Source organism: Lycorma delicatula, chromosome 1 (genome assembly GCF_047948215.1).
Source record: "Lycorma delicatula isolate Av1 chromosome 1, ASM4794821v1, whole genome shotgun sequence".
Lineage (NCBI taxonomy): Eukaryota > Metazoa > Arthropoda > Insecta > Hemiptera > Fulgoridae > Lycorma > Lycorma delicatula.
Genome location: NC_134455.1, coordinates 154,397,386 through 154,416,702, shown reverse-complemented (window position 1 = coordinate 154,416,702; position 19,317 = coordinate 154,397,386). Strand labels below are relative to the sequence as shown.

The 19,317-nt window shown below is 32.2% G+C and overlaps 1 protein-coding gene across 6 annotated transcripts in view; it reads left to right on the top strand.

Annotated features, from left to right (window-relative positions):
* LOC142324584 (uncharacterized) overlaps nucleotides 1-19,317 on the top strand; it is a 483,167-nt gene that overhangs the window by 367,688 nt on the left and 96,162 nt on the right. For 5 of the 6 annotated variants that reach the window (XM_075365433.1, XM_075365448.1, XM_075365443.1 and 2 more), the window contains one exon: nucleotides 15,099-15,147. The exons of the other annotated variant lie outside the window; for it this stretch is intronic. In XM_075365433.1, the coding sequence (XP_075221548.1) occupies nucleotides 15,099-15,147 (49 nt within the window). The remainder of the gene's footprint in view (nucleotides 1-15,098; nucleotides 15,148-19,317) is intronic. 6 annotated transcript variants of the gene reach the window in all.

Here is a 19,317-nt window from a genome sequence, read left to right as displayed (position 1 = left end):
TTCGTGAACCTGGAACCTGGGGATGATAATAAGGAAGTGTTCAGAATAAAGTACGTAGCCAACTGTTATTATATTTTAAACCTCAAAGAGAACTCCAGGATTGTTACAGTGTATCAGGTGTCAGCAGTACGATCACACTAAAAAAATTGCCCGAGACCATATCGCTGTGTGAATTGTGCAAGAGGACAGGACGCCGATTGCAAGAAGTCATAGAAGTGTGTGCTTTAGGTCATGAGAATCATCTTGCAAATTATAAAGGTTGCAGGATCTCCTAGAGAACCTAGAAAGAGATCCTAGAAAGAAAAGACAAAAAGAGATGAGTTATGTTCCGAAGAACACTCCTATGAGATCTCAGAATTCGTGAGACAAATCGTACAACCTAGACCATGGTGATTTTCCGTCTTTAGGACAGAGGATCGCTAGAAATACAAATAACAGTAACTACGACACTCCCAGTAATCATTTCAATCCTCATCCCTATCTTCGCAGAAGCAGTGGTGGGAAACGATTATAAGAATTCAATTACACTTGATAAATTTGAGAAGGTAGCAAGTAAAATTGAGTTCTTGGTTCAACAGACTTGGAATATCAATGGTGTAATAAACCGAAGAGAGGAACTGGAGACGCTTATCTTCTACGAACTGCTAGACATCATCCTTATATTAGAACTCATTTTACTAACAGAAATTATTTGAATATTGGAGGCTGTTCAGTATACAGAACCTACCATTCTGAGTCAGGGCACATTGGGGTTCTGCAGTCGTGGTAAGAAATGAGCTAGGCACAGTCAGCTCCGTCCATTCAGCACCGCTCACATTCAGGGTGGTCGCTTCTCACGAATTAACTACAGTCAAGATATATCTAAGTTTCTCGATAGTAACTCAGAAGTCCACAAAGTTCAGCTCTGTTTCTGGTCTGCACTGCTGACCCTACCTGATCCAGACATTGTCACAGTTGCGTCGTATGCAGATGACACGGCTGTCTTGGTGGTTGACGATAGTCCGAATATAGCCTCCGAGAAGTTACAATCTGCATTGGGTACCATCAGCGTTTGGCTGCATAATTGGAGAATAAAGATAAATCTGACAAAGACCAGCCACGTAATGTTCACGATGAGAAGAAAAGATTCCCTTGAGGTTCAATTAAGTGGTGTCAGAATACCTCATGTCAGTTAAGGTAAAGCTACCTGGGCTTTTACCTTGATCGCCGTTTAACTTGGAGAGGTCATGTAAGGGAGAAAAGGAAGTGTTTGACATTAAGTTTTAAAAAATGTACTGGATGTTGGGTAAGGGATCACAACCTTCTTTATCCAACAAGTTCTGCTTTACAAGGCTTTCTTGAAGCCGGTATGGACTTACGGAATTGAACTCTGGGGCACAACCGGTAACAGCAATGCGGAGATCATTCCAGAATAAAATACTACTGAATACAACCCAAGCGCCGTGGTTGGCAAGGAATACTGAGATCCATGATTACGTAGGCACTTGATACATTCGAGAAGAAGTTGAACGCCTAGTATTGAGGTATGTGTCTAGGTTGGGGAATCAAGTTAATCATCTAGCTTTGAATTTACTTGACAGCAGTGAGAACGTTAGTAGTCTGAATAGACTCCATGTGCTTGATCTGGTTGATGGACCGTTATGATCATCCGGTTTATTAGAGATAACACTTGTTATAATTATTTTTGTTTTATTTTCGATTATTTAAATTTATGGATGCTCATTTTATTATTTGTCTGTGATTATTTTAAACTTAATGTTTCATTTATTGTTCTTTTTAAAGTTAATATTTTATTTGTTCCATTTACGTACCCGACTTGATTAATGGTGTGAAGACATTTAACTATATTCAAAGGGGCTATCAAATATGTTATTTCATAGTTACTATTTATTCATGGAATTTATCTTGCATTTATCATATTAATTCTCTTTGTACTCGTTGAGGATATCATTGGATGAACCTCTTTCAAGAGAGAGTCTGTCATACGACTTACTTATATAGAAGCTGAAAAAGAAAAAGGTAAATATATAAATGTTTTAAACAAAACTTGTAGAGAATTCGATAACGAGTAAAGTGGTATAAATAAAAGTGTACAGAAACTAAATACAAAGTAAATATTTTCCTGGGCGCACAATAAAGTGTTGTTATCAGCGCTCGGACACGATATTTATGTAGTTAATAGATAACTATTAAAAATTAAATTAAAAACTAAAACCCATCACATAAAAACAGAGTGTAAATTAAAAACGCCTGTGCGTGTGCTAAAAAAAAAATAAAAGCATAATGAGATATTACATTAATAATCTAAATTAAAACAACATATTTATCATCTGCCATGCGCCAAATGGAATAAATAGCTGAAACACACTACAGCAAACTACAGTAATGTTTATATTCAAATATCTGAATATAAACACAGTCCTTAAAAAACGTAAAATATTGGATAACATCATCTCACTGTATCTTAAGATATTTCTGATGTTAGACCCAAATCTAAATTTCCGACGCAATGTCATATAACAGACACAGTCTACAAGTATGTAGTGTATCGCATGAGACAGTGGCTGCGAACACAAGCGGGTTCATCAGTCTGAGTCATCAGATATCCAGGAGTGAGCCTAGTGTGTCCCCTTCGGAAACGGTAAATAATAACCTTCTCATGACGGTTATTCCTACATGAAGAGCTCCAGGGTGACACAGGATCCTTAGGTTTATTATTGAATGGCAGCATTCCATTCACTCTGTCACTCATCACGAACCACACTTCAAAAAACAGACATCATTTGAAACGAAGCGATTAGTAAAAGGAGGCTGCAAACTAGCCTCCTTTGCGATCACGTGCGCTCATTGTCTGAAATTCAATGTGGCTGGGGATTCAGCAGAAGCTCACAGTTGTTTTACTTTGAGACATTTCAGAGATGTTAAGACTGTATGTCATAGGACAACGGGGTCTCTGGAGTACATATCGTAAGACATGTAAGATAAAAAATGAAGAAGTTTATTAAAAACATAACATATCAAAATGTAGCAGATTTTAACTAAGTGTTAGACGAAACAAGAGAATTAAATATTTAAAAAAAGTAAAAGTAAAAAAGTAACTTATTTAATAGCTTTAAATTACATGTTTTATCTATTTTTTTAATGAATTATTTATTATATATAAATATTTTATTCCAATTAATTATAATTAAAGACCTTTCTCTCTCTTTTTTCTGTTTAGCCTCCGGAACCACCGTAAGGTATTACTTCATAAAAGGAATGAGGGTGATATGTATGAATGACGTGGTGTTGTACATCTCAGTTCGACTATTCATAAGATGTTTGATTAATTGAAACCCAAGCAGCAAAAAATACCGGTATCCACAGTTTAGCATTCAAATTGATATAAAAGCAACTGCCTTTACAAGGATAAATAATTAAATAAGGAAAATAATTAAAGACCTGTAAATTATATAGGTCACGTTAGGAATATACTCAACAGAAAAACCAAAAGGAATAGCCCCAATGTTTTAGTTAGGATTAAAGAAAATTATGCGGAATAAGACGTTACTAGAGCAGCTTCCAAAGTACAAAAATTTTTAATAAAAAAAGGGAGTTGTAAATCAATAAATACATACAGATTGAAAAAAAAGCCGACAAGAAAGTAGCTACTTTCCTGGTTGTTATCCATTGGTTATTTTATAGTACAGAAATAATGATTCTTGAAAGAAGTTTAAAAATTTAAGAAAAATAGATATTTTTAAACTTTGATCAGGTACCTCATCACCAATACTGCCCCAAAATGTTTTTTTGGGCCATTTACACCAGTACTATGCTTAGGAAGACAAAAAACGTTTGGTTAAAAAACACGCTATAAATAAGAATATAGTTTATTTTTTTTATTTTTTAGGAATGAGGAGAATTTGGGGCAAGTTTTTAAATGGTAAAATAAGCATGTACTCATATACTGAGCTTAATATGAAGTGGGGTTATGTTAGAAAAATTTTGAATTATTTGACCCCAAATATTCCCGACCTTCTGGAGATATTGACCCCAAACATTTTACCAACAAACTGCCCCATATATACGTGTCTCTGTGACAGATTTCATCAAAATCGGTTCACCCAATTAAAAGTTGTTAAGCTTCAAACACGCCAACACACGTACATATGTACGAGTAGTTTCAGCAATGCGATTATTTAAGGGAGGAGATTAGTGAAGGGGAGGTTGTAAGTAGAGGAAAAAGCGCCTTGCTATAACGGCTCTGCTATACTTACGAACATTTTGCCTCTACTTTTTTGGTTTTTGGGGTCCTTGGATCATTAAACATCGATTAATACAATTAAAAGATCCATACCCCATTTTTTGACGATGATAATTCATACTTTTATTCTTGCAGCATTGCTCTAGAGCTAAGATGCCAGAAAAATAAAAATTGGTCACATCTGTTTGTGTGTATATAAAAGTAAGAATGAGAAAGAAGTAAGATAATAAATATAATATAAATTTTGGAAAACGTTAATTAATTAATTTATTTAATGTATACAGGTTAAATATTATGAATATATCTATTATTTCTTCACGTTAAACGGCATGCAGAGAATTAGGATTTACAAAAATAATATTGTTCAGAAAATAAATTTATCAAGCAAATAAGAAGTATCGCTGAAGTGATTGGTTTTGTTAAAGAAACTCAGACTAAGTGGTTGAAAATTTTTTACACGGGTAGAAAAAACCGTGTATTTGATAACTGAAGTATAATAAGGTCTTTTCTCGAAGACTGAAGATTATACTGTGGAAGCGGAATATTATTTTTAGAGATTAATATTTCTATAATTTAGTAATAAATGGTTAATTTTTTAACTGACTACAATAAAGAAGATCCTCAGTTCCACTTGTATGTACTTTTTTAAAAGTAAGGTCTTTTTCTTCACCAAAAGGACCATTTTCTATAATTCATTTCTGATATTGTACGAACATTTTGTCTGGTAGTGAGTCTGTTTCTAAGTTTTTCTGAAAAATTAGGCGGAAGATTTAATATAAGAAAAATTATTGTCAATCCAGACAAATGCAGTATTACGTGGTTTTTTTTTTATATTTCTTTTAAAGTTATTATCATTGTTTGGTATTGGATTATACTAATATATTATGCCGCTTGATGTCATTCTGGTAAGTATAATGTCGAAATTTTCTAGAAAATTACTTGGAAACTTAGAATAAAAAAATTATATAATTACCTCGTTCCACAGAGGCTTAGTTTTTGCTCAGTAACAATTAATTTAGGTTACGCGCTCGGTCGTTACCCTGCATTAATTTACTTTCATGGAAGTGCAGGTTTCTCGCCTTTACATTTCTTGCGAAAGGTTTTCTTCTCCGTAGGGAGAATGTCATATTTAGAACTTTCTATCCACAAAATAAATTAATAAAATTGTATTATTAAAAAAATAATAAAATGAAATTTTAAAATACTGTAAAAAAGAATCTTCAATTCTTTCAATTCTAGCTTTTTGAAATTGGTACTTAATAAATTATTATTAGTTGTTTCTATAATTTTTCGTTGACTTCCAAAGGTAAAATGTTATCAGGAATTAAAGTATTACCTTTTTCTTTAACGCAGAATTGTCGGTTTTATTAATTTTTTAGTGTTATTCTATTTCAGAAAAGAATTTGTTTGCGTTATATAAAGAAGTGCGTTCGTGTATGCGTGGAAAGATTTAGGAACTTATTTAATATTGGTCTGCATGATGCATAGTTACAAGCTTAAAAAAAGATGTAGTAGGCAATTTTTTACCCTGAATTCGTAATCCGGTTTTTTGAATGAGCCTAAAATAAAATATTTATAAAAAACAGAATTTATATAGGCATAGTAAATATTGATTATAACACGCTTTGTGATAGCGTGTTATTTAATAAAATGCGAAACTGTAAGGTTTAATTTTGAAGTAGAGAAAATGAATTTAATCATCTCATTAGCAAAATTAAATCATCAATGTTAATCAATCGCGTTATGTATTTTCCGGGGAGTTTAAAGCGTCATAATTTACTCTATAAAAATGATTAAAAAAATCTATGGTTGTCTTACTCTAATCCTCAATTTTTTCATACCTTACGCGATAATGTCGCGTTACCAAAACATTTGAAAAAACTTTTTAAAAATCATTATTTTTGGCTACCTTTAAAATTAACTTCTTCCTACATGAATCATGAGACATTGCCGATGGTCAGGGGGCTTGAGTGTTCAGTGATATAGAGTAGCTGGACCGAAGGTGCAACCATATCAGAAAAGTATCTGTTGAGAGCCAGACCAAGGGATCATTCCTGAAAGAGGGCAGTCGCTCTTTCAGTAGTTGTTAAGAGCGCAGGTCAAGAGGACTTAAACGTCCATATTAACATCACTCAGTTTTCTGAGTACTGCGCAGCTGAAAGCAACGGAAAACTACGGCTGTTTTTTTTTTCCAAGAAAATGTAGCTGTCTGTATTTTTATGTAACAAAGGTAGGGGCGTCTTCCTTAGTAAAATATTCCGGAGGTAAACTAGTCCCCCTTCGGATCTCCGGGTGGGAACTACTAAGGAAGGGGTCACCAGAAAATTAAAAAATAACAATTTACGAGTCTGAGCGTGGAATGTTAGAAGTCTAAAAAAGGTTAGTAGGTTAGAAAATTTAAAGAGGGAAGTGGATAGCTTAAATGTAGATGTAGTAGGAATTAGCGAGGTTCGGTGGGAAGAGGAAAACAACTTTTGGTAAGGTGATTTCAGAATAATTAACTCAGCGTCAAATAAAGCGCATACAGGAGTAGGTTCCGTAATGAACCAGAAGATAGGGAAGAGAGTAGATTATTGAAAAAAACGTAGCGATAGAATCATTGTAATAAAGATAAAAGCAAAACCTAATCCTACAGCGTTTGTTAAGCTCTATATGCCTACAAATGTCCATGATGATGATGAGGTAGATTGAGTGTACGAAGAAATTGACAAAGCAATTAAAAACATAAAAGGGGATGAAAATTTAGTAATAGTTGGAGATTGGAATGCAAGCAACGGAAAACCAAGGTAGAAAATTTTGTGGGTGAATATGGGCTGGGAAAAAGGAATGAAAGGGACCGACTCGTTGAGTTTTGCACGAACTATAATTTATTTATTGCCAACACCCAGTTTAAAAATCATAGAAGAGCATACACATGGATAAAGAAGCCTGGTGGTACTGCAAGGTACCATCATATAGATTATATCATGGTTAAACAAAGATATATAAATTTACTCCTCGACTGTAAAAGGTAACCTACAGCAGACTTTGATAGGGACCATAATTTAATGATAATTAAATGTAAATTGGGGTTTAAAAACCTGAAGAACAGGTGTCAGATGAATGGGTGGAATTTAGAAAAGCTTTTGGAAGAGGAGATAAAGAAGATTTTTGTGGAGGACATCGCAACAGATCTGAGTAAAAACGATAAGGTAAAAAATATAAAAGAAGAATGGGAGAATGTTAAAAAATAAATTCTTTAATCAGCAGAAGCGAACTTAGGTGGAACAAAAAGAACTGGTAGGAAATCTTGTATGTCAAAGGATATATTGCAGCTGATGGATTAACATAGAAAGTATAAGAATGCTAGTGATGAGAAGGTAATTGGAACTATCGACAGTTAAGAAATACTATAAACAGGAAGTGCAAATTAGCGAAACAAAAGTGTTCAAAAGTGGAAAGAGAAATGATCATTGTTAAAATAGACGGAGCATGCAGGATAGTTAAGGAGACTATTGTGGTACATAAGTTAAAATCTAATAATGTGTTAAATAAAGATGGTACACCTATTTATAGTACGAAAGAAAAAGTCGATAGGCGGGTTGAATATACTGAAGTGTTATGCGCAGGAAATTAATTACAAATTGGTGTTATAGAGGAAGAAAAGGAAGTCGAAGAGGATGAAAAGAGAGGTACAACACTGAGATCTGAATTTAATAGAGCATTAAAAGATTTGATTGGCAGAAAGGCTCCTGGGATAGATAGGATACCTGCAGAATTACTGCGCAGTGCAGTAGAGGAACCTATAGATAGGTTATACAAGCTGGTGTGTAATATTTACGAAAAAGAGGAAGTTCGGTTAGACTTCAAAAAGAGTGTTACTGTCATGATAAAAAAAAGAGAGAAATAAAGAGAGTGTTACTGTCAAAGAAAGAAAGAGCAGATAAATTTGAAGAATACAGAACAATCAGGTTAACTACTAATGCATCAAAAATCTTAACTAGAATTCTGTACATATAAATTGAGAGGAGAGTGGCAGAAGTGTTAGGAAAAGACCAATTTGGTTTCAGGAAAAGTATAAGGACATGGGAAGCAATTTTAGCGCTCAAGTTAATAGTAGAAAGAAGATTAAAGGAAAACGAAGCAACATACATAGCATTTGTAGACCTAGAAAAGGTATTTCATAACGTAGACTAGAAGAAAATATTCAGGATTTTAAAAAAAATTTAGGGTTCAAGGATAGACATAGAAGAACAATTGCTAATATTAACAGGAATCATACTGCAACAGTAATAATCGAAGAACATAAGAAAGAAACCTAATAAAAAAGGAAGTCTGACAAGGATATTCCCTGTCCCCGTTACTTTTATATCTTTACATAGAAGTAGCAGTTAATGATAAAGAACTGTTTAGATCCGGAGTAACAGTGGAAGGTGAAAAGATAAAGATGCTACGTTTTTCTGATGATACAGTAATTCTAGCTTAGAGTAAAGAAGATTAAGAAGAAACAATAAATGGCATGGATGAAGTCCTATGCAAGAACTACCGGCTGAGAATAAACAAGAACAAAACAAAAGTAATGAAATGTAGTAGAAATAATGTAGATGGATCACTGAATACAAAAGTACGAGGGGAAATGATTACGGTGATAGAAGAATTCTGTTATTTGGGAAGTAGAATTACTAAAAATTGTCGAAACTGGAGCGATATAAAATGTTGTATAGCACAAGCGAAACGAGCTTTCAGTCAGAAATATAATTTGCTTACATCAAAAATTAATTTAAACATCGGGAAAACATTTTTGAAAGGGTATGTTTGGAGCGTAGCTTTATGTGGAAGTGAAACTTGGACGATCGGAGTACCTGAGAAAAAAAGATTAGAAGCTTTTGAAATGTGGTGCTATAGGAGAATGTTAAAATTCAGATGGGTGGATAAAGTGACAAATGAACAGGTGTTACGGCAAGGTGAAAAATAAAGAAGTATTTGGAAAAATACAGTTAAAAGAAGAGACAGACCTGTAGGCCATATGTGAAACATAATAGAATAGTCGCTTTGATTTTGGAAGGTCAGGTAGATGGGAAAATTGTGCAGACAGTCAACGTTTGTAATATGTAAAAAAAATTGTTAGGGATGTAGAATTTAAATGGTAAATTAATAATCAAATACGCTTTACGCTTTTCATACGATGAACAGCGTAACAGAAAACAGACCAACAGTTCAATCAGACCTAGTAAATATTCCTTTTATTATTGTTACTTTCTTTTTATTATTATTATTTCCTTTTATTATGTTTTTGTTTATTCCTCCTTTTATTATTATTTTTCGTTTTTTAACTGATAATTTTGAGCTGTCAACCAATTTTTAAATAATAGCTGTTTCAGTTAGGTTTTGCGTTGTACATTGAACTGATGTTTGTAAAACGAAATATTTGTAAAAATTCTGTTCCAGAATGATTGATGTTCACTTTCTTTTGAAAAAAAAAAACCTCTTGCGCTGTTTTACCCAAGAAGAACGACTTTTCGTTTCCGACGCCCTCACTATTTCGCAGACAGAAACGTAACTCATTCATCACTGTGACTTGCCTGCATAAGCGCGTCTGTAAAATCCACCACTACACAATAGTCTTAACTTAATTTAATCTACATAATCTCAAATTAAGCGTTACTTAAGAACGACCACTCTTCATTAACAAGTTCACATGTACAACTCCAGATACACTATTACAACATGTCTCAATTTCCATGAAATTGATCTAGTAGTGTAGGAGATTTTCGAGCCACAATATGTTTATACATCAATATTTTCATTTTTTTTTGCGAAGGGGGTGGAAATACCATCAGCGGGAGCCCGACACGGAGTGTCGGGCTCCCGCTGATGGTATTATCCCCAATCACTTTCAGCAGACTACCGACTAAAACCAACCCCCTTTCTACCAGGACTAGAACCGGAACCGTTTAACACATTACTTCCGGTCAAGTCCTCCTGTACTAGCCTGATTAGGTGCTACCTAATTTTCAGGACTATCCAGATCAGCCTTTTTGGCCCTGAGAATGTTGCCGATGAATCGGGCTACACTTTCCCAGCTGTTCAGGTCACTGAGCATCATCGCAACCAAGTTGTGGGGACTCAGTGCTCCCAGATCCGCCTCTAGTGTCCCTCGATCTGCCGCCCACCGAGCAAATTTGAAAAAGGTGTGGTCAGCGTCGTCCCGTACACCGGGGCAATAGAGGCAGTCGGGGGACGGCGCTTTCCCTATGACATGGAGGTAAGCGCCGAAGTACCCGTGACCCGTTTAAAATTGGGTCATGTAGTACTCCACCTCTCCATGCCGTGCTCCGTTAACGGCCTGACCAGAGGAGCCGATGGAGCCTTGCGGTCCATCGTCCTCTGGTTTCGTGGTCCCAGGTCTCTTGCCATGCGAAACACGTACGAGTGCGTTCCTCGTTGGCAATGGTCTCCCGGTCTTCGCCTGCCCGTCGCCTCCTGTATATCACCTGCGCTCCATTGCCAAAATAGCACAATGCGTATGACGCCGGCGACCACAAGTACTGCAGGCTCGGAGACCGAATAATAATAATGATAATGACAATAATAGCACAGTTTCATGCGTTTTTTTAATCTACTGATTTAAGGGGCGTTTAAAACTTTTGCAATTGTAAGTTGCTTATTTTCAAATAAAAAGTTGATAAGTAGTTGATTTAGAATGAATGAGAATATTTCTTAGTGCTTATTAGCAAAATGTTTATCATATATTAAGCCTTTTCATTAAAAGCATTCTTTACTGTACATTGACTTTTATCCACATACAGCCAAAATCTTCTTATTAAAAATAGGTTTTATTTTTTTCATTATAGTTTTTAGATATATTCATTATTACTAAAATATTGAACGATTAAAAATTATATAAATAAAGAGAAATTAAAAAAAACTTGTTTCCTCAGCTACTGAAATCATATTCACACAAGCTGATATAATTTGATAGAATATACCAGATTTTTTTAATAGGCCACAATGGAGCATTTATTATCCGGTGTTCGATATCAGAGTTATTTAATGAACGCATGGTTAATTATTTAGTTCTTTTTTTTTTATTTCACTTCCATACCTTTTGCTTTTTTTCCCTTTGAATATATACTATATATACGTATATTTTATGGTCAGTTGCTATTAGTACTTGCATTATTATGTATACGTTTGGGATCAGACCATGTTAATTAAAGTGCTATTTGAAACCTTTTTAATGATGTTACAAATTTATTATTTTACTCATATATATAATTAATACTACAAAAAAAAAAAACGCAGAAAATTTCATTATATTTTCTTTACATGCAAAATCTGATAACATAGCATTATTTAGCATTCAGTAAATTGGATCAGTAGAGATGCACAGTACCTCAGTTTTCTTAAGTTAAATAGCGAATAACTGAACATTACTTCATTATGTTTTCTAATGTATACTTGATTAGCTTAAAAAAATCAGACATTGTATATTATCGAAATATTTTTTTTTGGAAATATTGTTAGAAATTTCCTAATTAGACTTATTATCTAATTGCTTCAGGCAGCATTTTAAATAAATGTTAAATATTATTTTTTCGCGCGCCATCGTACATTGCTACTGTTGTGTATGTCATGGTAAATATTATGTTTTTTAAATTAACTCAGTTTTTCCTTATTTGTTAAATTTATAACATGTTGTTTTTTAATTACTGTTTCAAATGTACTAGAGAGGTTTGAGGACCGTTTTTTTTTTATAAAATAGTAGTGATTTTTTTTTTAATATACAAATTAGTGTTTTAATGGTATTATTTTAATTAACTACCAAAATTTATAGTTAAAATTTAATTTAATTGTTACATGGAAGTTAACTGTGAAGTTTGTAAAATGTCAGTAAGTTAAGCCTTTGTACAATCCAATTATGAATCTTTTTGGTTTTCTTCTTTTTCATTAACAATAAAAATAATTTCTTATAAACTATTCGTAAATGAGAATTATATTCTTATTAAAAACTCTGTGATTAAAATTAATAACTACTAAAAATTGAGATCAGATTCCTGAAAAGAGTCTGCATTTTCAAGGTGAGATAAAACAAACTTTTTCCCTATGAAGAAAAACTAATTGTACGTATTGATACTGTACAATTAAATAATGCTATATGTTATGTTAAAATGTTAGCTTTACCGTGCGCAAGAGTTTTGTTCATTTTTAATATAACCATATTTCATGGTTAATTAATGTTTTTTTTTTTTATATATATGTATCTTTAAACGGCCGATCAGATGTAATTTTATGCGGTTTGATTTATCGAGAGCAATAAATTATGTAGAATAAACATTTAGTGGTTAGTGGGAGATTATTTTATTTATAAAATAATGAAATTTTCATTTGTTACGTGTGATAAATAATACATTTGCGGCATTATTGAAATTTTTTTAATCTTAATCCTTCAAGATACTTTTAACTCGCTCGTTTTACGATCAATATTTTAGTTATTTATTAAAAATAAAGATTTTAATTAAGCCTCCGTTAATTGCTTTCAAAAGTGTACCAAATGGTCTAACAAAGAGATGTCATGTATTTATTTTTTCCTTTTTTGTAGCTATGCAATTAAAATTTTATCTTTTAAAGAGTTTTTTTTTTAATTAAAAAAAACCTCAAGTATTCTAATTAGATTTTTAAGACGATATTGTTTCGTTTATTTAATTACACAAAAACTGCTTTAAAGGTTCAATTCATTAAATCCTTTAAAAAAAGGCATGTATTGCGCACCTTCATATTTTAAAGTATAAGCGACTAATTCAATTAGGTTACTTATTATTTTTTGTCTTTAAAATTTTTTCTCTTATCTTAGTATTTTGTATTGAGCCAATTATGATAATGTTTTCCTTATTTTAATTATTTCAAAATTTACTTTTTTTTTACATAATGATAGGAATTTATTTTTTACACTTGTAACGTGCAGTCTCAAGGTCCCATCATCGAATTTTGAGATTTCCTGAGTGAACTTGTTTCCCTTACCCTCTGATGGTAGTTAATTTTTTCTTATCATTCTTCGTTTTATTTCATCTCATTTCCCCTTTATTGGTTTTATTAGGCCCTCCAAGCTGAGGGCCTATCAGCTTGATAGGCCCTGAGGGTTACTATCAGAGGCAAGACAATCTTGGCTTTTGTATTTCTTGTAAAAGTCAACAGGCTACCTGTGAACCGGAGCCGAATGGTTGAAGTACTTATCGGGTAAAGCCAGCTATCCCAATCTCTAGTGAAATACAAATACTTAAAATGGACTCGTTGTGTCCAAAGATAATTCCGTTATAATTATTAACTTTTTTTTATTTAAATATGATTTTCCGATATATTTGAACATAAAAAAAAATTGAATTTTTATTTAAATTACACAATTACAGTATGCAAAGTCAATCAAGCAACAGCAATTACACGCGTATTTTTTACAAATGTTGTAATTATTTATATATATTAGTTATTTATAAAATATTTATGTATTTTCAAACAATTATTATACGTAACGTAGATATATTTATAAACCAGAATTAGTTACTAGCTGTGGGTCAGTGACCCGTTAATGTAGTAAACCTTACGGAGACTAATATCTCGTAAAAGAACTGTTAAAAAGGAAAAGAAATTGTTTATTTTGGTTCGTTATGAATGGCAGAATTTTGTTTTATATTTTTAATGTTCTATGAATTCATTGATTATGATTGAATAGAATTTCCAAGAAATCTACTTTACAGTAAGTGGATTCTTATTTATTTATTTATTTTTTTAGTCCAATTGACAACACGATAGAGCGCAACATTTTACATTAATCTCTCTATTTCTTTGGCGTTTTATTTCCTGATTTTAGAGTAGTTCATTCTTTCACTTTTGTTTTTGGCCTCTATTTTCAAACCAGATGATATTCGCTTCTTTTTTCTAATTCTCTTGGGTACCTCTGAAATGTACCAGTTCTCTAACATTTTTCTAGCTTCTACTATTTCTACAGACATGTTCATTTCTGTTAGGTCTTTAGAACCAACCCACCGGGTTGGTCTAGTGGTGAACGCGTCTTCCCAAATCAGCTGATTTGGAAGACGAGAGTTACAGCGTTCAAGTCCTAGTAAAGCCAGTAATTTTTACACGGATTTGAATACTAGATCGTGGATACCGGTGTTCTTTGTTGGGTTTTAATTAACCACACATCTCAGGAATGGTCGAACTGAGAATGTACAAGACTACACTTCATTTACACTCATACATATCATCCTCATTCATCCTCTGAAGAATTATCTAAACGGTAGTTACCGGAGGCTAAACAGGAATAAGAAAGGTGGTCTTTAGAACCACTGAGATTCATTAATTCACTTTTTTTCGTTGAATGTGGTTGAAGATTTGTTTTGTAAGCCTGTCATCATTCATTCTCAAAAGATGGCCGAAGAATTTAGTTTTTTTTATGGAATAAAGCATTTTCTCACCTTATTGTATTTGTAAAGATTCTTATTTCATCTGAATTTGTATTCGTTTTCATATATTTATTTTTTTTGCTATTGTATTTATTTTATTTTACCTGATTTCAAACCAAAAATTTACTCCGATGAGTACAGGCCTTGTAGTTTTAGTACCGTATTGTACTGCAGGATTTTGACTTTTTTTTTTGTAAATAACTTGTTAGTTGAAAGGCCAAGTTAATTGATCTCGTTCTTGTTTAATTGGCTTCTTCATCTAATCCATTGATTTGGATAATATCTCCCAGGTATTTAAATTTATTGATTTTTTCCATATTTTGTATTTAGGTACTTGAGGAATCTTTAATGTTGGTCATGAATTCCGTCTTTTTGAAGAAACGTTTTTGCTTTACTTGTTCTGTTATTTCTTTCAGGTAGTTTACTTGTTCTGCTCCAAGAAAACTGCAATATCTGCGGCAAAGGGTAGGTAGTTAATTGCATTCTTTCAATTTTGTGCCCAATTTTATTTGGTGGTGTGTTCCAATTTCTTTCACAGGTAAGAGGGAAATCCCTGTATAATTATTTTACCCCTGCTTTTATCTCTTGTATATTGGCCATTATTATTTATTTATTTTTTTTTATCCGAAAAAGCCAGCTTAGGACCACACAAGTATCACTTCTTTTCTTTTCTTCAATCGTTTCTCATATTTTGTGGTATGGCTTCGTTTTTGCTAATCTGTTCATTTTCTTCCACAACTTTTATATTGTAAATTACTGTTCAGAAGTAATATAAATCGCAACAGACCTCTTCTTTCAAGCTTATACTTGGGACCTTTTCTTCCATCTGTTTCAGGTAATTTTCTTCGCTTTAAATGTTGAAAATGGAAAGCAAATATAAAAATATATCTTTATGTTATATAAACATTAAAAATGTTAATGTTAATGCAACCGTTCGATTCTTCGCATTCCAAACCAGTGGTTCTAGAAAATTGTTAATTAACAGCGGGCTTCTACTTTTTAAAACTCAGATTTTAAGCACCCGCTTAAAACACATTTAAATATAACAGATGTCAAAAGATGAGTTCTTCTGTAGTAAAACAAAGTTATAGGATTCAGAAATAAAGGCTCTCGTCAGATATTTATATATTTCGAAAAACTTTTGTAATGCCTATAAATCGTGCAATAGATATTATAACATATTTATTTATAAATAAAATATATTTTTACATTCTTAAAACTAATTCCTTTTGAATAGATTGGTGGTTCTGATTCTGGAATTTCTTATTTTTATTGTGTAATCCACGAATTTTGCTGAATTCCTTTTCGGTATGCGTATACGATATATAATGAATAAATTACAATAGACCTCACCCATACAATTACGGGATTGAAGGAGTGAACTTGGAAGAAGACCTTTTTCAATTGAAGATGTACAAGAAATAAATATTACGTTTTGTATGTAAATTATTAAAGATATCTTAGTTTTCTATTCACTTCATTATTTCCTTTATAAATTCAAATCAGTTTAAAATGACATTTCATTAGTTAAAATTAATATTTATATTTTAAACTAATTAAATTTATAAATGAAACACTTGAACAGATCCGATTGACCTTGAAAAAAGTATAAGCTTGTTTCAGTTTTCTTCTCATAATACTGCTCTAAATTATTTATACTTATCCAGTTTTGATTCATTCTATGTATTACAGCAGTATTTATTTGTCGTTCCTAAGCATTGCGTTTAATGATTAAAGTAAAAAAAATAAAATGAGAAATCAGATCTTTTTTTTTATAACAATATATACTATAATGTACACCTATTTGTAACTATATGTACACCTATTTTATGATTTATTTTTTCAAATCAAAAATAATTTGGATTGGTATCACCAGACCGAAACATAATAATTAAACGCTAGAATCTCAGAAACCTTTGTTTGTTCTCAGATTGCATTAGACGAAGAGTAATAATTTTAAATTGGGCGTAATGTTTACTTTAATCATTCATTATCCTTGTAAAATGGGCGTAGGATTGTGTTAAGGTGTTCTTATTACTTCTGGAAAAATTTTTTTGAATTAAACTTTTTTATTTTATACGTCTCGTAAGATAATAATAATAATTAATATAGTTTGTTTTGAATAAATTTATTTGAATATAAAGGTTGAGGCAGTAATAGTTAAATTAGGGAGGTTTAAATACCCAGAGGAAATATAAAACCAATTTAGAACTTGCGTGCAAACATAATATTTTGATGTTATGTGTCCCAAGGTACTAAAGTCGGTGATATATTATTTTCTTAATTTAACCGTTTGGTATATTTTAAATTGAAATAGATTGTAATAATGTGCATGAATAAAAATTTAGTTGAGATCTATGATAATTTATTTTCTACAAATTCGTAATCCAGTTCAGCCAATTACCTTAATGTGATTCTACGGGATATCACAACACAACTATTTGTAATGTAATTCCGGTTCTCTGTTAATTGGGGGATTCCAATCGTAACCGCGTATCATGAATTATCTCGGTGGTAACTGAAATCTATTGGAACTCCTTGTATTAAGGCAATTTCTAATTTCCTCATTATTTTATGGGTTTGATTCTTAATTCTTTTTTCCTTTTTTTTTTTGTATAAATGTGTTGAATTAACCATTGATAAATAATTTAAGTAATCAGATTTCTTTGATTAATTTTCTTCCTTTGTGTAAGTTGCAGTCTGTTCAAATAGTGAGCAGTAAGCAACCCCGCACGACTCAATGAGGTGAGGATGATATGTATGACATTTAAATGATGCAGTCTTGTACAGACTGAGGCCGACAATTCCTGAGACTTGTGGTTAGTTGCATCCCGGCCACCAAGTACACCGGTATCTACTGTCAAGTATTCAGATACGTATAAAAGTATCCGACTTTTACTAGGATTTGAACTTCAGAACCTTCGACTTCGAAATATTTAGTATTACTAATAAAATTTGATTCTTGAAAAACCAGGAGGTACAGATTTATAATTCACGTTTTTATGTTATTTTATATCTACACAGTTTCACTGTTATTTCACAGTCGATTACGGTTATAACTATTTAAGAAAAATTCATTATTTTTAGGATGGTTGATTTTATTCCTAGTGGGAATTGAAGTAAAAATAAATCATTTACAATAGGTATAAATTTATTATTTAAGGCATTATGTATGGCTTGTGAATTTCATAAACCACTACAGATAGGATTTTATCAAATGAAAATTAATGTCCTGAATTTAGAGTAAGCAAATAGAAGAATTTAAAATGAGTGAATCACAGTAAGCTTTACACTGCTGTCTTGCCGAATAAATTATTAGGAGGATTAACTTAGGTATTTATAATTAACTGTGAATTTTTAATTATATCTAACCAATTCCTGTTGTTCATTTAACCTACTTAGTCGTTACGCGCAAGGCGAAAATAATGAGAAAAGTTTCTGTAGTATTATATTATTAGTGGATTTATTTTTGAACAGGAACGATGGAGATCTTATAGCCCGTTATTTTGTAAGGATAAAGTATCACAATTGATTTTATATTTATCATAACAAGTATATTGTAAATAATATAATAATAAAAAATATATAATTATAATATTATATACTAAGATCATTTTTAAGAAAGAATCGGTCTGTTACAAATTGTAATGAAAATCCTTGTTTTTAACTATGTAAATAAACGTGAACTATTTTTCAACATAATCCTCGTTGACACCTAAACATCTTTTAGATCAAGAAACAAGTTTGATGACCTACTCGTTGAAGTATTCAGCCACCTGTTCATTGAACCGGTTGACGACATTTGATGTACTTCGTCCGCATGTGTTTTCAGTACAAAAATTCCATAATTTCAGGAAATTAAAGGAACGTCTTTTAGAAAGACTACACGGAGGATAGTAAATACATACAATCGACTTTATGAGCAACTGCTCTTTTTTTTAGCAATGTAAGATCGTGCGTTATGTTGGAGGAGATACTAACCCCGCTCATAAATGAGCAGGCCATGCTGACGGCTTTGTGCAGCAAGCTGTTACTTTTTTTTTAGTTTCACCTTTCTGCTTTAATTGTTTTGTCTAAATAGTTAATTGATAAATCCGTTTGCGGTCCCGAAGAATGTCGGTGATGACAAATGGGCTCCACATCTTCTTCATCATGCATGTTTGTTGATTAACCGATACCCTTTCTGTTCACTTCTCTCATTCTTTGTATATTTCCACACGCTTCAAATATATGTTGATGAGATTCAACTGGGTTTATTTTTTTTTATTTAGAAAACTAATCATCTGCCGCCCCTTAAAATCGGCGGGAATAACGAATAACATGGTGAATGGAATACTTTTGAAAAAAGCTAACAACAAAGTTGTAATACTTTCTTCGCATTGGTTATTTGTTTTTATGTAGTAGAAAAGTAATTAAACATGGGAAAAAGTTACCTACGAATTATTTTTTTTGGTGGGGGTAATTTGTGATGAAGTTTTATTGTAAAATTATCATTATATGTTTAAGTAATTAAAAAAAAAACACAATATTTTAAAACATTGATCGACTCCCTCAGCCCCAATATTGCCTTAAAGAATCTTTTAGGGAACGCTTACACTATACTACGCCTAGGAAGACATTAAGACAAATTCGATT